The 20,509-nt window shown below is 36.4% G+C and overlaps 1 protein-coding gene across 3 annotated transcripts in view; it reads right to left on the bottom strand.

The window, feature by feature from the left end:
• Usp24 (ubiquitin specific peptidase 24) overlaps positions 1-20,509 on the bottom strand; it is a 131,193-nt gene that overhangs the window by 50,783 nt on the left and 59,901 nt on the right. For 2 of the 3 annotated variants that reach the window (XM_076860291.2, XM_076860292.2), the window contains exons 24-38: positions 19,682-19,797; positions 16,664-16,730; positions 16,429-16,539; positions 15,657-15,755; positions 15,390-15,563; positions 12,765-12,850; positions 12,514-12,607; positions 11,345-11,500; positions 9,171-9,268; positions 7,323-7,418; positions 6,977-7,205; positions 5,959-6,118; positions 4,487-4,642; positions 2,261-2,331; positions 1,227-1,387 (exon numbers count right to left, since the gene is read on the bottom strand). In XM_076860291.2, the coding sequence (XP_076716406.1) occupies positions 1,227-1,387; positions 2,261-2,331; positions 4,487-4,642; positions 5,959-6,118; positions 6,977-7,205; positions 7,323-7,418; positions 9,171-9,268; positions 11,345-11,500; positions 12,514-12,607; positions 12,765-12,850; positions 15,390-15,563; positions 15,657-15,755; positions 16,429-16,539; positions 16,664-16,730; positions 19,682-19,797 (1,874 nt within the window). The remainder of the gene's footprint in view (positions 1-1,226; positions 1,388-2,260; positions 2,332-4,486; positions 4,643-5,958; positions 6,119-6,976; positions 7,206-7,322; positions 7,419-9,170; positions 9,269-11,344; positions 11,501-12,513; positions 12,608-12,764; positions 12,851-15,389; positions 15,564-15,656; positions 15,756-16,428; positions 16,540-16,663; positions 16,731-19,681; positions 19,798-20,509) is intronic. The other variant, XM_076860293.2, reaches the window with a different exon arrangement.

Genomic DNA, 20,509 nt, shown 5'->3' with positions numbered 1-20,509 from the left:
GACCAAATCTTCATTAGGTCCCAACTTCTTTAACAAGACTCCTATGGCGCAAGACGTAAAATCAAGAATCAATAAGTGGGATGTATGCAAACTTAAGAGACTCTTCTCAGCAAAGGAAACACTCAGTGAGGTGAAGACAGAGTCTACAGCATGGGAGCAAATTTAATGCACATCAGATAGAGCACTAATCTCTAGGGTATACAAAGAACTCAAAAATCTTAACACCAAAGAAACAACCCAGTCAATAAATGGGCCAAGGAACTGAACAGACACTTCTCAGAAGATGATGTACCATCAATCAACAAACATATGAAAAAAATATTCAACATCTCTAGCAATTAGAGAAATACAAATCAAAACTTCTCTAAGATTTCATCTCACTCCAGTCAGAATGGCAGCTATTAAGTACACAAACAACAAGAAGTGTTGGCGAGGATGTGGGGAAAAAGGGTTTACATTGGCCTAATGCCTCTTTTCTTTCAGGGCTCTAATTATAAAATATATGTACAATGAAAGTAGATACTGATTTCACAAATCTCCATATTTTACAAGCCCAATGGCAGGGGTTCACTGATAAAGCTGAGGTGAATAAAGTGGCATAAGCTTGAAGTCAACGTGGACCTCCTACTTCCTTTCCTGGGACCAGATGAAGGAAATAGCCTCAATCATTGCAGGCTAGCCTGCAGAGGGAAGATGGGACAGGCAGAACAGACCTACCTAAGTCACCCTATGAGCATTGAACACAAACTTTCTTACACGCTTAGGCACATATAAAGCCAAGATACAAAGCTAGCAGGATACCCCAGCTACCTTTAGTCATGGGGCCATAAAGTATCTGAGCCAAGAAAGTGAGGTGCAGGGTATAGGACAAGTGTGACCTTCACACAGTGACCTGGTTCAAATAACTTTAGTCACACAAATCAGGTGACACCTCTTTTTCTCTGAAATGAGTAGACAAAATAGGATGGGCTGGGAGTTGGGGGTGATGAAGGAGAAAGCCATATGGTATTTAATTCTCCTGTCCTGCATGGGAAGAAAAACACAAATGCCCCCTTTTAGGAATGTAATGTCAGAAGAAGAAAGGAGACGTTCTTTTGTTATCTCATTATGCACTATAAATTTTAGGGGAGATATATATATATATATATATATATATATATAAATATATATATAAAATTCATCCACTGTTTTTTGTTAATATGAGATTTTTCATCTTTATTACATACCTCTGATTGACTCCTCTCATAATGCTAGTTGGGGACCAAAGAGGCAGCTGAGCTGTGAGAATGACACCTAGAAGAAATTGATTTGGCTTCTGCACATCTGGATGAGCTGAAGTATCTGTCTGACTAAGAGTGTACAGTTGATCACAGGCAACCCGGCGGATCTGAAATCATGTGATTAGTGGCAAAGGACATGTCAGACAACATTTAAAGACTGCTTAAAAAGTGATTCCTCCTAAGTCCACACTACTTATTCATCCATGCTACTGAAACACTAGAGTAAGATATCCATGTTTCAATTTTTTTTTAAGTATTTATTTTTTAGTTGTGGTTAGACCCAACACCTTTATTTCACTAATTTATTTTTTATGTGGTGCTGAGGATTGAACCCAGGGTCTCGCACATGCGAGGCGAGCGCTCTATTGCTGAGCCACAACTCCAGCCCCTCCATGTTTCAATCTTTAATAGTAAAGAATCTACTGAGTAAACAGGCTAATTATAAATGTGCTTTGGGAACTGATTCCCTAAATTATCCTACTATCTTCCTAGAACCAATAGGTTTAATTTAATGTAAACAAAAATACAAAAAAGAAAAACACAAAAACAAAAGCACAACTACTCTTCTTTAAGTGTTTAATTTTTGAAGTCATGTAAGAAAGTCAGAATTTTAACATCCAATGAAAGTTCATGGCTTGAAGGTGGTCTTCCTGATTTTAAACCACATGTTGATGCTTAATGTCAGCTGCCCTTATAAGTTACAGGTGCTACACACTGGCTGTAACATTTTGGTTGTCATAAAAGAAAACATTAATTATAATGCAAGTCTCAATTTCTAATGGGACATGGAAGGGGTAGCAGAGAGGAGGGTGGTATAGTTCTAATAGTCACATTTCCTTCAGAGTGGTCTACCACTTTCCCTGTGAGGACTAAGTGCTATTCCCTTTGTATTCCCCAGTGTCAAGGTATCCATGACAGCTCCCACCCCCAAAAGAACAAAGTTCTTTCTTTTTTTAAATAAGGAATGCAAAAATCCTTACTTCAGCACTTGGTGATCCAAGCAGAATATCGATGATAAAATCAGCAACACAGGGCAAGTTATAGAAAGATGCTAATGATAAGAATAAGGAAAATTAAGGGGGAAAAGGAACTGAATTAGTTAATGCATTTTCAAAAATTTTTAAAATTTTGAGTAATTTCTTAAATGCAACTTAAGCAGAAATTCATCTCTTCTTTCTACATGTAATCAAAATTCAGGAACTTCTACAACTGCTTCCATGTCTGTCCATTTACCGTATAAATTTTTAAGGTACTCAAGGGAAAGAGCCATATTTTAGTAATCTTGGTATCTCACAGTGTGTGCACATACCAGTTTAAGAATAAATGTCTCCTCTTGATAAACTATCAATACTGGTAACTATAAAATGTACCAAAAATAAAATCACATATGATAAAAGACAAAAGTTTGGAGGGAAGTTATATTTTCAATTTTTTAAAATCTTGATTTGAAAATATTTCTAAAGAATTCTAAGAAAATCAAATTAAGCATATGGCATAGATTTTAATGACTTATATTTCTCACATATAAACATTCAAAAGCATTCTTGCTCAGAGAAAACCATTTTAGACACTACTTTAATGTTTCATAAATTTCTATCATTTTCTGTGTATTTATCTCAATTACCTTTATCCTTGGCATACCTAATTAAGTTTTATACAAAATACATACTGATCCCCAACTCTACAGAACAGAAGTGTGAAACTGGTAAGAATAGTCAAGACTAGGGCTTCTTTGTGTTGGTACCATTTTTAAAACTATAGTTAAGATTTCATGCCAGAATATTTACGTATTGAGGGTCTACTGCACATCAGGCAGTGTTTGGGTACTGAAGATTCAGCAGGAAACAAAATGCACAAAGGGTCTTCATGGAGCTTACAATCTAGTTGGAGGATGATGGCAATAAACATGATAATTATATGTTATAAAGAGATAAACGGTATAGGAAAAAAAGGTTAGGGGTCAAGGCAGTGCTAGGGAAAGGGGAAGGGTATAATTTTTTTTTTTAAAAAAGGTTGTCAGGGAATGTCTCACCAAGATGAAATTAAAGCAAGGGCTTACAGGAGATGGGGAAAAGAGAACCATGTGCAGAGATGAGAAAGAACATACCAGAAGGAGGGAACGGCCAGTGTAAGAACCCTGAAGCAGGCAGGAAGGTGTTGGGGAAAAGTAAGGTACCCAAGGACTGAGGGGGAGAGCAGGAGAAGGTGAAAGAACAGAGTATCAGTGGGTAGACTGCCATGGACCTTGAAGTAAAGATCTGGCTTTTACTCTGGGTGAACTGGGAAGCCACCTGGAGGCTTTGAGAGAGGAGTGACATAGTATTAGGAGGTCTACCCTGGTTATTACAAGGACAGAAGCAAGGAGATTGGTTAGGCACTATTACAAGGCAAGTAAGAAGTGATGGCAGATCAGAAGAGCTTCAGTGAAGGTGGTGAAGGGGTGCAATCCAGGTACAGCTGGAAGGATGATAAGCCAACCAACTGAAAGTAGGGTGTGAAAAAAGGCAATCAAGGGTGATTCCAAGGTTTGTGGTCAGAGGAACTAGCAGGGTAAAACTACCTTTATGTTGGGAAAATTCTTCAGTGATATGGGTATGATCAGTTCTGTTCTAGACAGAATGCTTAGGATGTCTATCTGCTATCCCAGTGGAGATGGCAGGGGAGTGGTTCAGGTCACAGACCCAAATTGAGGTGCTGATGGTTGTCAGCATCTAGATGGAATTTATGGCTATGAAACTGGATGAGATCTCCAAAGAAATGAATGCTGACAAAGCATAAACAATGAAGGGCTCAGCCCTAAGTGCTAAAATGTTAAAGAATGGTTAGGGTTAGCTCAGTCCTCCAAAGCTAACAATAAAGATGAAAGGGAAAATATATTAAAAGTTTCGTAATTTGTAATAAGTCATTATCAGGGATTCATACGTAATCCTAATTACATAGTATATGAACTAGTAATTTGGGTTTTCCTAATTCCTCAGCTGGACAGTAAGCTCCAGAAGGGCAGACATACGGCCCTTATAAAATCTTGCTCAATAAACACTTCTTCAGAATGAACTATTCTAGTACCATCCTTAACTACTCCACATGCCAACTTTCCCCCTCCTTTCATTTCTATTAGTAGCACCTTGTCTACAAGCAATGTAAACAATTTCTACTAGAATCCTGGCTTTTCCCTGAAAGAAATTAATCACAAAGAAGCCTCTTACCCAGCTGCTGGCTCCGAAGCTGCAGGCATGTAACAAGAAGAGACAAAGCCTCTCCAGCAATCAGTGAGTCTTTGGTGGACACAGACTGCTGTCGGACACAGATTCCTGCATGCAAGGCTACAGGTTCTCCTTCACTTCCAGAGCTGCAATTGCTTCCTAAAAGTAGGCAAGCTCGAGTTTACTATGGATTCTATAGGAACTGTGCAGTTTTAATATTCTTTTAATACATGATCCATAATTCTCATGCGACATTAAATACATCAAGAGAGCACTTAATGTCTAAATAGATTCAATCACCATATTTGAAACACCCTGTTTTGTCTTAAAACTCATTTGCAATAGTTCATGAGGCAAAACTAATTTCAGGTGATAGAAGAACATGCAATTTTGGAGCATGAGGGATACCTTCCTGTGATATTAAAAATGTTCCATATCTTGTAACTTGATCTTGAAGGATTACTCATACATGAAAATCCTAAAAATATTGTAAACTTAACATTTTTATATTTTACATTTTGTATTTTATTTGTATGTCATAAATTTATTTCTATTATTGAAGTATTTATAAACACATAAAGCAGAAAAAGCAAATTAAGCTAGGAAACAAAATTGTATTAAAAAAAAAAAACAACCCAACAGATGGCATCATATTAAAAAGCTTCTGCACAGCAAAGGAGCATGAAGAGAGAATCTACAGAATTAGAGAAAAATCTTTGCTACCTATTCTTCCAACAGAGGATTAACATCCAGATTATATAAATAATTCAAAAACAAGATAAAACAAAACAAAATCCCCACCAAAAAAGCAACCCAAATGAACTAAATACACATTTTTCAAAACACAAAATACAGATGGCCAACAAATACATGGAAAATATTCAATATCTTTTGCAAGTATAAAAATGTATATCAAAACTACTGAGATTTTATCTTACTCCAGTTAAAATGGTGGTCAAAGGTGGTTATGTTTTCTTTCACATGTGGAAACTAGGAAAGATAGGTAGGGAAAGGTAAGGAGTAACCTCATGAGGGAAGGGAAAGGGGATGATATTGACCAAACTACATTGTTATATTGTGTGGGTATACGAATATATAACAATGAACTCCATTATTGTGTGTGAAATGTAATGTACCAATTAAAAAATATGGGGGGAAGACCCCCGCCCCCCAAAAAAACCCCCACCAAACCAAGGAAAGAACTGTTTTCCAGGTCAGAAAATTCTAGATGAATTTGTGTTACTATCACAATTTTGGGCCCTCTTGCATTTTTATACTCTATGTTCTTGCAAATGCCTTTTCTTTTGAAGAAAGCATGGCACATATAGTGCACAAATATTAAGCCTGCTCAATTTTTACTCATGCTCAAAAGCAAAAGGCTCTCTTTGTGACTCTTGACACCTCTACACAGAGATGATTCTTACAGCTATTTCTTATTCAGTGTTCTAATTACTATTCCTTGTAAAAATCAGTACCTGAACTGCTGAGTCTGTTTCGAATTCCAGCAGGAAACAGAGAATTACTTTCTTTAATTGGCTGGCTACTCCCAACCAGGTCAAGTCGTCCTGCTGCAGCAGCCCATGACAATCTCATAAAACAAGCCACGGTAGAAGTAAAATCACTTACTTCCATAGTCTAAAGAAGTGTGGAAAGAGTGTTATTAGGAAAGGTAATGCAGTACAAGCATATTCTACTGACTTCTATACCTTCTTACGGGCCTCGACTTTGTGAGACTCTTTTCCCTCTAACAGCATACAAGAAGACAGCCTTCTTCATGCTATCCCTCTGTTCAGACTTTTAGTATCTCTGTTATTGTAAAACAGAGCCTGCTCTTCAGGCCCTAGCTTCAAATGGCCTTCACCAATTTCCCCCCACCCCTTCTTTTTTCAAATTTACTTTGAGATAGGGTCTAAGTTGCTGGGCTGGCCTCAAATTTGCAGTCCTCCTGCCTCGGTCTCCTAAGCAGCTGGGATTATAGGAATGCTGCTATGCCTAGCCCAATTTGGTTTTTACTATTTTCCTTTCCCACACACTATGCTTTAGCCTCTGGAAACTATCACATGACCTGCTTTTGTCTTTAACTTTGCTCACACTCTCCCTTTTACTCAAACAAATCTCCTCTCTCCACCTCTTTAAATACCTCTCCCCCTCTCTCTCTCTCTCTCTCTCTCTCTCTCTCTATATATATATATATATATATATATATAAAATCCCCATCTAGCCTGCAGGGTTTAGCACAGATGCTAAATCCAGAAAAAAATTACTCATGATGGCACAGATGAAGAAAATTATTCCACTATGAAGGCCCACAGAACACTCTGCTTTTACTACACTCTACCTTCCAAGTTATTTTTGCACTACTGGTCTCTTTCTTAACATAAATTTCTTGAAAGCAATATTCACATTTTAAATACTTCCATATCTACATGGTCCATCTTCTAGGCAGGGCCTTTAAGGATTAGGTGTTTAATACTTCTTGAATACACCACTCACTTGTATTGCAACTCGAGCAGCAGGGATGATTTCCTCAACTCTAATAGATGACCGATCCGATACTGACAACTGTCGGTAGGATGACTTTTCTGGGGTACCACATAAGGACATCTGTCTGCTTGTCTGCCGGCTGACATTTCGGAATGGGCGAGAAGAAAGTGCTTCTATGCCATCTTTGGTGAGGTCTTCATCTAATAACGTGGGCATTGTTTGTCCAACAAGTAAAAATCTTTAAAGGAAAAAGCTGGACTTATTCAAGGTCATTTAATATTAAAAATGATATGATTTGGGAAGAAAAATAAAGTCAAGTATTGTCTTGTGAGACTAATACAATACATTTACATACCTTGCAAGTTGTAGACAGATGGAATAAACACCTTGCCTTGTCTCATAGTCCACTTCTGATGGAATGGAATCCCTCTGCATGACATTTACAACCAAACTTCAAAGAAAAGAAAAAAGGTAGTATATTAAAAGATTTCTATTTTTTTTTTCATAAGCAATTTTAAAAATAATGAATGCAGAGGCTTATAAAAATTCTTAGTTACTAAGTTTCTATAAAAATTCTTACATATAAATGAACAATGCATATTTCTACCCAATAGTTTCCTATGATAAATAAAACTCTCTTGAATCCATCAAAATTAGACTCTTGATTTAGCCAGATACCCAAGACGCAGAGTTCAAATAGTTCTCATTCTCATGAATGGTCTGAGTTCCTGAACAATTGCTATTTTGGTACTAATGGAACTATCAATTTAAAAATATATCTAGAATTGGTGTATTTGGTCAACATGTTTTCCAATATTCACCACACCCAATACTACTGGTAAAGCTTCAAAATTCTCCCTGCCCACTCCTTCCCCTCTACCCTCTAATGTATCCTCAAATGATCAACCAGAGTGGTCCCTTTAAAATAGACCATGTTCCTCTACTACACAAAATCCAGCAATGGCTTCCTACAGGAAAAGAAAGCAGAGTCTGCAGAGTAGCCTGTAAGGTTCTATATACCCTGATCTCTGGCATCTGTGTAACTTAATGTTGTCTGCCTCACTCACTCAGTCCCAATTGCTCTGGCCTCCACTGGCATCAGGTAGGTAAGGTCCTCATGCAAGGGGTGTGCCCTAGCTGCTCCTCTGGAGACCCCTCCCCTAAGGAGGCCTTATCCCTTCATCTCCTTCAGGTCTTTATGAAGCTTTTCCTAACCCCCACTGCTAAAAACTACCACCCTCTACATCCCAGCTTCCTTCTTTTATTTCTTTCTACAGATCTTATTACCCACGATGTGTACTTTTACTTATTTGTTTGTCTCCCTCTCTAGAGTGCAAGCTTCATGGAGGCATGGATTTTGTCTAACTTATTCACTGCTCTATTTCCTGGCCATAAAACAATGCCTGCAATGTGAATTAACAAACAGATACAGATAAGCCAAAGTACAACACCTTTATTATCACAGACCTACAGAGGGCTGGGTAATTTGAAATGAATTTTTACTAAGAACACATTACTGTGTTGAATAAGCCCTTGTGTGCCAGTCCTTCTGCAATGCCTGGTTAGCCCACATTTCCCTGTTTCTCATGCCCTTTTATCTCCACAAGGTTCTTGCTCAGCTTCCCTTCCTCACCAGACCACTACATACGAATTCCTGCAACCACTCTTTGCTCAAGCTTCAAGTTGGTCTTCATTCCTCGTCCAGAGGACCTTTATCTCTAACCTAGAAAATTTAACCACTACTTTCTTGTCCTCCATCCCCCATAAATTTTTATATGCCTTTATTTTAATACTTATAAGATGGCCAGCTAGCTGTCACTCTTAAACCATGAGCCTCTCAAGGGCAGGGTTAATGTTTAATTTATCATTGCATCCTCAGCACTAATGCTTTGCACAGTATAGATTTATTGAGAATGAAATTCACCTTACTTCAAACAGATAAAAAGACTCAAAAGAACCAGAGCCTCTGCATTTCTATTCTTCTTAAGAATTTTCCCCACTACCAGTGGGGAAAGAGATGTGCTTCTGTACATTTTTCAAATAAATGAAAGTTTTAAAATGTATCAAAATATTCTAAGAGACTTAAACATCATTTCTTCTGATGACTCTCATAATGCTTCACACAATACCTTGTAGGAATAAGCAAGGCTTTGCAGGGAAAATTAGCTATTACAACTGTACTCATTTTCTATAACTCACGTACCTCAAACCTCCTGCTTTGAGGAAATTCTCACAGAAGGATTTAGCACAACTTCTTGCCATGTCATCATCAGCTGTTGGCATGAGTTTGGAGCTCAGAACCTAGAAACAGACAAACACAATTAACCATTCCAATATGTATGCAGAAATTACTAAGCAAAACATTCAGGGGACTGGGGTTATAGCTTGGGACTGAGGTTGTAGCTCAGATGGTAGAGCATTTGCCTTGCATGTGTGAGGTACTGGGTTCAATCCTCAGCACACACAAAAACAAATAAAGTAAAGGTTTTGTGTCTGTCTACAACTAAAAAAATATTTTAAAAAAAGAAAAAAAAAACATTCAGGCAAAATCTCTTTAAATGTCATATACAAGTTATCCCTTCAGAAGTACATGGGGGCTCATATTTCACAAAACCACATTTTCCATATTCTATTTAATTTGGAATAAAAATCTTTCTGTTGTGAAGAAAGCTAACACGCTCTTCTTTACATGAAATAGGTAAATGTGACAATCTTAGGCCTTCATGCTTAAATAAGAATAGATAACCCTGTGTCATGTGCTGGATAGGTACTTTAAAAAGCACATAAGCCAAAGTTTTATGAAACAGCCCCGATGTTAAAGATGCAAGATGAGCTCTCTAATGACTCTAGTTCCTGTTCACTGAACGTTTCTAATGCCTAAGATGTGTATTTTATTTTAAAGGTGAGAGGACTGAGACCAGAGAAGTTAAGTGACCTCTTACTCAAAGTCACATGATTAGAATTCAAATCCAGATGTGTGGCACTCTAACACACAGGTCTCCACTCCAATTCTGCAATACGCACCCCCAGGAAGCTTAAATGAATGTTGTGGTAGGGCAGAGAAGAATTTTATACAAATAATCATACTACAATACAAGACAACAAACTCAGTTCACATTATAGTTTCCCTAGCTACAAACTGAAAAGACAGCAGACATTCTGAGGAGCCCATTTCTCAAAGAGCTACCTCAGTTTTCTCCTCACCTAAAGGAGGATGATAATTATGATCACCAGAGAGTTGTCTGAATTAAGTTGCAAGTTTAAGTTTAGTGCAAGTACCAGCACAAGTGCTCAGTAATCAATAGCCCATTCAACTATTACGATTTAAGCATTTAAATCTAAAAATTTAAATCTCTTATTGCCTCAGTTTTAAACTAGATACAATTAAAGATATTTCTCTAGTCTTAAAAAATTTGCTTCTATGAACCTATGGACTTTATGAACTTAGATTTCTAATGTGGGATTTTTTTTTAAAGATTTTGGGAAATGGGCTCCTCAGTCTCAGATGATGTACTGCGTAGAAGGGAGTCCTCTGCTCTTCCTGAAATTACAGTTCTTTATCTATACACACACACTCCCTAGGCTTAGTGGGCAAACATAACTGAAGATGACCGGTTTCTTCAAAGGAATTTGTGTTTGGAATATCCACTTCGAAGTTTCCTGGTGGGCAAAAATAAGTTCACAAGCAAATAGCAGGAAATCAACCTTTTGGGTAACAGCAAAAGTGCTTTCTGAAGGGTTAGGCTTTCTAAATATTTGATGTATCTAAAAGCAAAACACACCTATCAGAGTACTTCATACTTAACTGTGAAGTTTCGAAATTATACTGGAGATATTTCATTATTACAGTGTTTTGGTTCTGAGATGATGTAATCTAGGTGGCTGATGATAAGCTAGAGTTCACTGCTGGATCATTCTGTTTTTCTAGGTGCTCTCATTTAGACAAGGAATATAAATTAATAAATATAGGATTAAAAGTAATTGCTTTTTCTAATTCTTCTAAGGTTTTTAAGTCTTGAAATAATAATGTTAATGTGCTTCCTGATCAATTCCTCATTAATCTTGATTGATGTCAACAAATTACAATAGACTTAAAAATATTAGGATGTACTTAGTCAAGAAGGCTGAAGATAATTAATATCATATAGGTTTGCAAAGCTTCCAGAGGCAAGGTAATGACCTATTTAACAAAAATATTTCTTATTATTTATTTAGATGGTGTTTTACAAGGGTAATATGAAGATAGGTATAAATCAAAACAGTGAAAATTTTTTGCCTCTACAAACTAATCTCAAACATTTCTTGCATCTGAAAGCATGAATCTATAAACCAAAATGGATCTGTCAAAATGAAATGAAAACAAATGAGGTTTCTTACTTCCAAGTTGTAAAGCACTCTGAAGGTGGACATTCCTGGAGCAAAAGATCGAAACAAACTTTCTAAGATTGAACTGGCACTTGGCTGATGCTGTTGTTTTGAAGAGAGGGATGGAGATTTTGAAGACTGAGAACTTGATTCAGACAACAACGTCTTCTAGTTTTAAAGAATTTGGGGAAAAAATACATGTTGTAAAGCACAAATTAAACATCTCAGTGCATATTCTAATATTTTTTTCTCTTAATATAAGGCAAATTAGTAAAACTTCTCTAAACAATTAGCTTCATAAAACCACACTACTCTGTAATTATCAACAAAACCTCAAAGTTCCCCATACAAATTCTAAATGTACAATGATACTCAAATACTACATGAATACTTTTTAAAATGTATTCTAAGCTTTCCATGTTTAAAAAGTGAATGTTTACATATTAACAATGAAATCATAAGACTGCTTAAGTAGTAATCTTGAAAATTTCTTTTTAGCTAATACTAGTGCTATACTTTCTAATTACCTTAGTTCACTTCACTCTCAAATTACAACCTAAGCCAAAGATGACAGGATTAAGCTGATCTAAATTTTAACCACTAAAATATAAAATACAAAAATTGTTCTAACCATTTTGGTCTAAATGAATTTATTTTGAAAACATAATTGAACAATATGATGAATAAAAAGTTTTCCTTCCTCCATATAAATCTTCTAAGAAACAACATTCTAAAAGTTAAACAAAGTGAATTTTAAATATCACTTGTGAAGAAAATGAAAATCCATTTATGCAAACCACTCAGACATGCAACAATCAGATCCAGAGAGGCATCATGACAGAAGAAAAACATTTCAACTGAGTCAAAACCAGAGTCTGATCATGAATAAGTAACTTCCACCTTTCTGAGCTTCAGTTTCCTATTATATAATACGAGGGAGGAAAACTGGATGACATTAAAGCCTCTTCTGGATCTAAAATGTTATCTCATTATTGACTCCATATGGATACTTTACACACCAACATTAAGTTTCTGTTTCTATTTATGGCAAAAGTATTTTTCAAAAGAAGACAAAATACTAGGGAAAGATGGCATCATGTGGTCTTACTGTGATTTTAAGTTGTGGTTTTACTGAATTATGATTCATATGCTAGTTAAATAACTGTCGAAGACACACATACCTTTCTGCCTAAAGAATCAAGTTGATCAAGAGCTTCCTGAATGGCAGGATCAGTGGGTATCAGGAGCAGAAGCTTTCGAACTCGTAGAGTTATCCTGAAAATTTTCAAATACAAATTTCTTTCACATAAGTCAGTTTCAATAAAGAAGTTATTTAGCTAATAGGGAATATAAAGTAAAATTCATTTTAAGTGAAAAGTAACTAATATTCGTAATTTTCTCTCTTTCAAGTCTCATGAATATTTGTATTTACCTTGGCTCCTCTAGATTGGCAAGTTGATAAAGCATGTCAAACACATTACATACAAGAGCCATTACCACACCAGGGAGGGATTTCTCCTGAGGAAAAAAAAAAAAAAGCAAAATGTAAATATACATCTATCTATCAAATCTATCAAACAATTTTCTCCTTCATTCATCAAACTTAAAACCAAAAAAAAAAACAAAACACGGCCCCCACTACTTTTCTGAAAGGCTGGCCATTACCAAGCTTGAGGGGAGCACAGTGCTTAATGCTTACATGCTCTGAAGATCACAATGAGTGATCATCACCTCTAGCATGCACTACCTGGTATCTTCCCCCAGCCACCTGCTGGCAAAGGGCTAAGGCACCAAAAGGCAGGCAGCTTTGAAGAGAGGCAAAACAAGGGTCATGTGTAAGTAATGCAATGGAAAGCATCAGAGAGCTAATCACAGCTCATTTGCAGCCAATGAGATCATAAGTAAATTGAACACAGAATTTAAGTATTATATATATGGACATCCATTCATACCCACACATATGTACATGTAATTTAAGTCAAGAAGAATTACCCCGTTTTTTCTAAAGATCAGAAAACACAAAGTGGATATAAATGCAAAGAAGATACATGATTAAAGCACTATTTTCTGGTTATAAGAAATAAGAAACCAGATATCAGCACAGAATGTGTTATTCATATGTGGAAAGATTTTTTAATATCCACGACAAATATAAGTTTAAAATTATCAAACTTAAACATGCTATGTATTTTATTGCTGATTAACCATAATAATAGCACTCTGAGATTCTTGATAATATTAAGTATAATTACTTTAAAACCCCTATAATATTAAACCTGAAGAGTAAGAACTCTTGATATCTATGGCAAGGTGATGCTATAAGTCAGAAAGATATAAAGACCTTCCATGTGGAATTAAAGAAATATACATAGAGTAAACATGAAAATTAAATCCCTGTATGTCTTTTAAATATCTTTGTGTCACACAAAGCTTGTTCTCAGTGGAACAGTGCTATTCATCTTTGTACCCTGGAAAATCTGGGGCTTACATTTTACTAAGGAGAGAAATAAAGAAGATAAGGAAAAAATGTATAGTAAGTAATGGAAAAAATAAGTGAGGAAGGGAAATGAGAAGAGTGCAGGAACAGAAAAGGGGTTGAAAATTTAGGTAGGACTATGAGAGAAGGCTCCTTGAGAAACCAGTATCTCTGTAAAACCTGAAGTGAGAGAGAATGGCCTGAGGGCACTGGAAACAACACCCTGGGCCCAGGGTGGAGCGAGTACACAGGGCCTACTATGTGTGGGCACAAAGAGGGAGGCAGTACAGCTGGAGAGCTGTGGATGAGGGCCTCAGAGACCATCCAGAGCGGACATCAGGCAAGGCCCCAGAGGTTGCAGCAAAGACTCTGTGAGCTGAGGAGTGGCATGATCTGACTTAAGTTGGTAAGACCATGAGTCTGCTGGGTGCCCTTCAGGAAAGAGACAATTGGATTAAGGGCAAGAGCTGAGCCACTGAGGGAATTGCTGAAACACTCAGGCAAGGGACGCCTAGACTAGTATAAAGCTGTGTAAGCACAGAAAAGTAGCTAAATTTTGGAAGTAGTTTAAAGGTAGACTCAAGGATTTGCTGACGGGCGCAAGTATGAGGGGAAAAAAGGGAGGAATTTAAGAATGTTGGCACGAGGAACTAGAAAAAACAAATGAAGATGGCATTATCTGAGACAGAGCAAGATTACAGAACAAAGAGAATGGCATTAGAGTAAGGTGGTAAGAAAGGGGAAAATCATTAAGTTCAAATTTTTTGGATTTTAACTTGGGGTGCCTAGTAGACATTTAAGAGGAGATAGTAAATAAAAAGAACCATGTATTGACTTTAAGCTAAAGATTAAAAACTGGGGAGTTGTCAATTAACATGCAATATGTAAAACTTTGGGACTAGATGAGATTACTAAGGGAATAAACAGAAAGAAGAGAGCTCCAAGTACTGGCCTGGGAAAGACCTTTGTATCAGGAAGATGAAGCAGAATCAGCAAAGGAGACAAAAGAACATCATAGAGATGGGGTAGTCAGGAGAGTCCAGAAAGTAAATTTCAAGAGGAAGCAGCTGTATGATCAATTCCACAGAAACATCAAGATAAGGATTCAGAGGTAGAGGAGGCAACTAGAAATGAGCCTGACTATCTCCAAGAGAGGATGGCAAAAAGGAAATTGAAAACAAGTTTGGACAACTCTTTCAAGGAATAGGCCAGTGACTGCTGAAGATGAAATTTGAATGAAGAGCTTGTGTTTTTTTTCAAACAATGGCAGAAATAACACAACATGTTTGGATGTTAATGGAATGACCCAGCTGAGAGGGAAAAATCAATGCTCTATGAAGAAGGTTGTGCTAGAGGACAGTGTGGACAGGCAGAATGACTTGGTGCTTCAGAAGGTTCTGTGACTCAGAAAACTGGTAAATTATATGTCATCCCCCAGCTGTATCCTAGAAGTTCTCAGTGCATAGCTGTGAAGAATCAGAACTTGTCTGACAAAAAAGGACATAATGATCCAAATTTATATGGGCTAAAGATATTGACTGATTTCAATTTAGAAACAGGAATTTATCAATCACTCAATACCTGCTCCATGGCATATGATGAACTAAAAACCCCACTGCTGCTGCTGCTGGAGCTGGTTGAAGAATCTGCTGAGCTCCCAGAGGGGGTCCCACTGCCAGAGGTCTTTACTGTAAGGATTTGTTCATCAGAAAAGCCCAGCTGGTGAAGAAGCTTTTGATCTTTATTCACTGTCAGCTGTAAAAAGTAGTTTCTTAATTATTGAGAAGCAAAGGAAGAGGAAAGTATTCACATCAGGCTAAAGTGTCAGAAGCTATTATTTAAACCCACCAGACTATCATTTGTAAATATCTGTATATTATCCACAGGAGAGCACAACTGCTTGGCTATCTTCCACCGCACACTCCCTATGGTTTCGTTACTGTGGGCCTGTAAAATAAAATCCAAAACTGTTGTGAGAGGGCTTACTTATTCCTTAAACAATTGTTAGTGAGCATCTGCTATGACTGGGCCCTTTTCTAGAAGCTGGGATCATAGCAGAAGCCTTATAAGGCTTCCCTTCTGCTGTCATTAAATGTTCTACTTCACACTCCCACCACTCCCTATTACATGTGGAATAACATCTCAAACCCTTTCTCGATAGTAGGGCCTTCCACTTACTTTTTCTCACTGTGCTCTACTCATGCCAGTCACCATACCCAACTTGGTACCTGCTGCTCCCTTTGTCTGGAATATTTTTTCAAGCAAATATCATTCACTTTATGGATCTGTCCAAGTCTTTAAATAACACTACCTCAGAAAGACCTTCCTCGTCCATCTTTATCTAAAATGGCTTATGCACATTACCACCAGAGTTCCACCAACCCTGTCCTGCTTTATTTTTATTTACTCTTTATAATACCCACCACCACCTGCCATTATATTATATATTTATTTATATATCTGCTTGTACCCCATGGTTTCCTTTCCTTTCAGGCCTTTATTCTGAATTTGTTTATCAAACAGCTTTGAGAATCATTATTCATGCAGCTACCTCCATTAACAGTAATCTTATGAAAGTAACAAGATATAAAACTGGCTACAGAGCTTAATATAAACCCACCTCTATAGTGAAGGTATCTTTGGTAGACTCATAGGTAACATTAAGAGTTAAAAGATGTCCATGAAATGAGGCACCATGAGGTAGAATAGTTCGTGGAACAGAGTAAAAATCCTTGAATAAGACATAAGTCAAACAAGTCAGATGCACTGTGCCACTACTAAACATGTCAAAAATATATACCTACACAATTAGTATGATAATAAAATAAAGTTACTTTAAAAAAAGAAAGGCATACCTCAATAGTGATCACATAGCGTTCTGCCAGAAGCAACAATCTCTCAATTATTACAAGTTTAGTGGATCTATGGTTAAAAAAAAAAAAAAAAAATTACACATATTTGAAATGAATTACTGATCTGAGCTCAGTTCTAATCTGTTTCACCAAAACCATAATCAGAGTCTCACTTACTGGACAAAGACTGAAATCTGCCAAGATAAAACCTTTTTACCCAATGGTTCAAACCGGCTCACAGCTGAAGTGCCAAGATGGAATAAGGGAGGAGAAGTATGCCCCTCCCCACATTTCTTTTTCTCTTTTAAAACAGTTGTTTCAAAAATAGAAGATCTGGGTCCCCAGGTCTATTTGTCCATCAACCCACCAAGAATGAACATTCAGAGAGTTTGACTTTCATAATCTTACAACTAAAATATGGCACAAAATTCTGTAAACATATGGAATCTGATATAAACTGCCTGAAAATTACAAAACAAATGCAAACAAGTAGATCATAAATAAAAGCTATTTGAAAATAAAATCTGATACGAGCATATCTGTGTTTATAATAGCACAATTCATAATAGTCAAATCATGAAACCAGTCTAGATGTCCATCATGGATGAATGAATAAAGAAAATACAAATGGATAAAGAAAACACAGTAGAGTTTTATTCTACCACCAGGAAGAATAAAATCCTGTCATTTGTGAAAAAATGGATGGCACTTGAGAGCATTACGTTAAGCAAAATGAGCCAAACTCAAAAAGTTAAGGGTCATGTATTCTCTCATATGTGAAAACTAATGAGGAAAAAGAGTGGGGGGAGCTTAGGAAAATAGAAGGGAGACCAGTAGAGTAGAGAAGGAAACCAGGGAGAGGGAGGAACAGAGGAAAAGAGAAGTACTGGAGAATGAAACTGACCAAATTACCAGTATATTGTCTGCATGTGCAAATATACAACAATGAATTTCAAATTTTTGTATAATTATAGTGCATTAATAAAAACCAAAGAATAAAATCCAGAGGTAACAAAGAGCAAAATGAAAAAAAAAAAAGTGAAATCTGAGGTACCCTCTAGATGAAGACTTACACAATTTTACTCATTATTTGAAATAACAGGCTCACAATATTCAACAGCTTATATAGTCACAGTGTCATACTTAGAGAACACTACACATATTAAAAAATAATTCACTGCGCATGGTGGTGCATGCCTGTAATCCCAGAGATTCAGGAGGCTGAGGCAGGGGGATTGTAAGCTCAAAGCCAGCCTCAGCAAAAGCGAAGTGCATAGCACCTCAGTTGGACCCTGTCTCTAAATAAAATACAAAATAGGGCTGGGTATGTGGTTCAGTGGTCAAGTGCCCATGAGTTCAACCCCTGGTACCAAAAAAAAAAAAAAAAAAAAAAAAAAAGAGAGAGAGAAAGAAATAAAAATTCAAGAGCTCTTTAGATGAAATTCTAGGCATTTCAAATAGGTTCATTTTCTGAAAATAGAAAAGAGGTATTTCCATTTTCCAACAATTGTACTGACATACTGATTACCAATACGGAATTATTACAGATAAAATTTTTCTCAAAACTAGTAAAATGAGATAAACTACAATGTTCTGGTTCAATTACAACTGTGAAATTATACATTCTTACTTACTCAAAATTTACAATAAAAATTTTAAAATAATCATATGGTTTTTCTCTGTAGTCAGTCAAATATAAAGTAATTTAGAATACAAAGCACTTTTAATAAAAAGAAAAAAACCAAAAAAGTACATTCATTTAGAGAAGTGATAGTTTGGAAATCCCAATTCAACAGCTCATAAATGATTTACCTGAGGGCTGAACTGGTACAGAACTGAATAACAGAGATAGACTACATTTAACAAATATGTAATAAGAAATTCTTAATAAGCCTATTTGAGATATACTTCTGAGATGAGAAAAACATCAGTGTTCCTATCATGAACGGAATGTGTAGTCACATCAGTCACTTAAAAATCAAGTCTGAGGGGACAGAGTCTTAATCTGCTTCCTTCATATTAATAAAGTACAGCTACACAGCACACACCTCATTTTTGCAAAGAATATGGACAAGACCTTGCATTGATTCCCCCTTTAAAGTAAGGCTCTGAAAAGTAAAGCAACATCCTCAATAGTGAATAAAAACAAATGTCAATTTGTTTATTACAAAAAAGTAATAAAAGCTGCTGTTGTTCTGGGAGTAGAGAGGAGTTATCTAGTTATCACTAGAGGGCAGCAGAGTTTGTGGCCGCCAAGCCTTCCTGGAATCAATGATTTGGAGCTGCTTATCAGTAATAAAAGGCTCATAAAATTCCACAAAAGTTATCTTAGTTACTTCATTCTAATGTTCTTAAACATGTGTTGTCCCTCCTTACTATTCTGGAGAACTTCAGCAAACGCTAAATTCAGATTTCACTGATAATTATATGAAAACATCAATGTGAATAAGAGACAATGTTGCATCAGTTTAAACAAACATTTGGGGATAAAGTTCTCACTAAAAATCATTTCAAAAAACAATATTGGGTAAACAGTATTTTACTGTGATTATATTATAACACATGGTTTTAATTAATCACCATCTTCCACTTCATTTTGCTTAACTTATTAACACCATGGATATGACTATCCAAGGAGAAAAGCTGTATAAGAAGGGGATATTTCAAACTCAAAAAAAGAGTACTCTTTGTATAATGAATATATCTTTTTTCCATCCGAAAGAGTTGGTTATTCACATTACACAGAATTAAAGTGTTGTAAAATAAATCAAAACTAGTAACAAGAGAACTTGTCCATAAGGTAAAAAGAGGGGCAGAGCAATGTTTGGGTGGTTCCAGTGATGACCTATAGATCTGTGAAACCAGATTTGAGAGATGTGACAGGGAACATACAATTCCTCAGGATATGACTGATTACCAAATTTAAGACAAAATAAGGAATCAGTAATTAAGAGATGTTCACAGGAGGGGGAAAAAAAATATCAACTTTTAAAAAAACTAATACACACTCTAATCACTTACCTATATGGAGACTGAACTGATGTGGCTACAGTTGGCATAGCAGTTGCTGTAAGCATTTTTGTTGCTCTGGTCACAGCATGTGTTAGAGTGGGGCCACCAAGTGCTGAACTGGCTGCCTATAAAATATGAAACAATCATTCTGTATTTCTTAACCTGGACTCAACTGACATATTGGGCTGAACAACTTTTTTGTTGTTGCAAAAGGCTGTCCTGGGTACTGCACGATGGTTAGCAGTATCCCTGGCCTTCACCCACTAAGTACTAGCAGGTCCCCTTCTAGTTGTGAAAATCAAAATGTCTTATAGTTGGGACTGGGGCCATAGCTCAGTGGTAGAGCACCTGCTTCGCATGTATGAGGCCCTGGGTTCGATTTTCAGCACCACATAAAAATAAATAAATAAAGATATTGTGTCCATCTATAACTAAAAAAAAATGTCTTATAGTCATCACCAAATGACCCCTGAGAGAGAAAGTAAGACCCAGCTGAGAACTACTGCTCTCTATATGTTAATACTTACCTGGCACCTTACAAAACTTGAAGTTTTATTATGATGACATATTTGAATGAAGCCATAATTTAGGAAATATTACAGAGATTCTAGCACATATATGTCAATGAGATGAACTTACTGATATTTAGACAGAAGCATTTTATGCTTTTGGGATATTCTTTATGAGAAAAAACTGTAGCACAAATTTCAACTAAAAATGAATGTTCAGTTCAATGCTTTAACCATCATGCTAGAAAAAGGGCATTGGAAATACAAGGAGATAATATTAAAGAGCAGGTTTCTGATGAACAAAGACAACCACTGCTGAGTATCCTGC

Source organism: Callospermophilus lateralis, chromosome 7, assembly GCF_048772815.1.
Source record: "Callospermophilus lateralis isolate mCalLat2 chromosome 7, mCalLat2.hap1, whole genome shotgun sequence".
In the NCBI taxonomy this organism is placed as follows: Eukaryota; Metazoa; Chordata; class Mammalia; order Rodentia; family Sciuridae; genus Callospermophilus; species Callospermophilus lateralis.
Note: the sequence above shows the minus strand (reverse complement) of the source record. Positions and strands in the feature narration are given on the sequence as shown.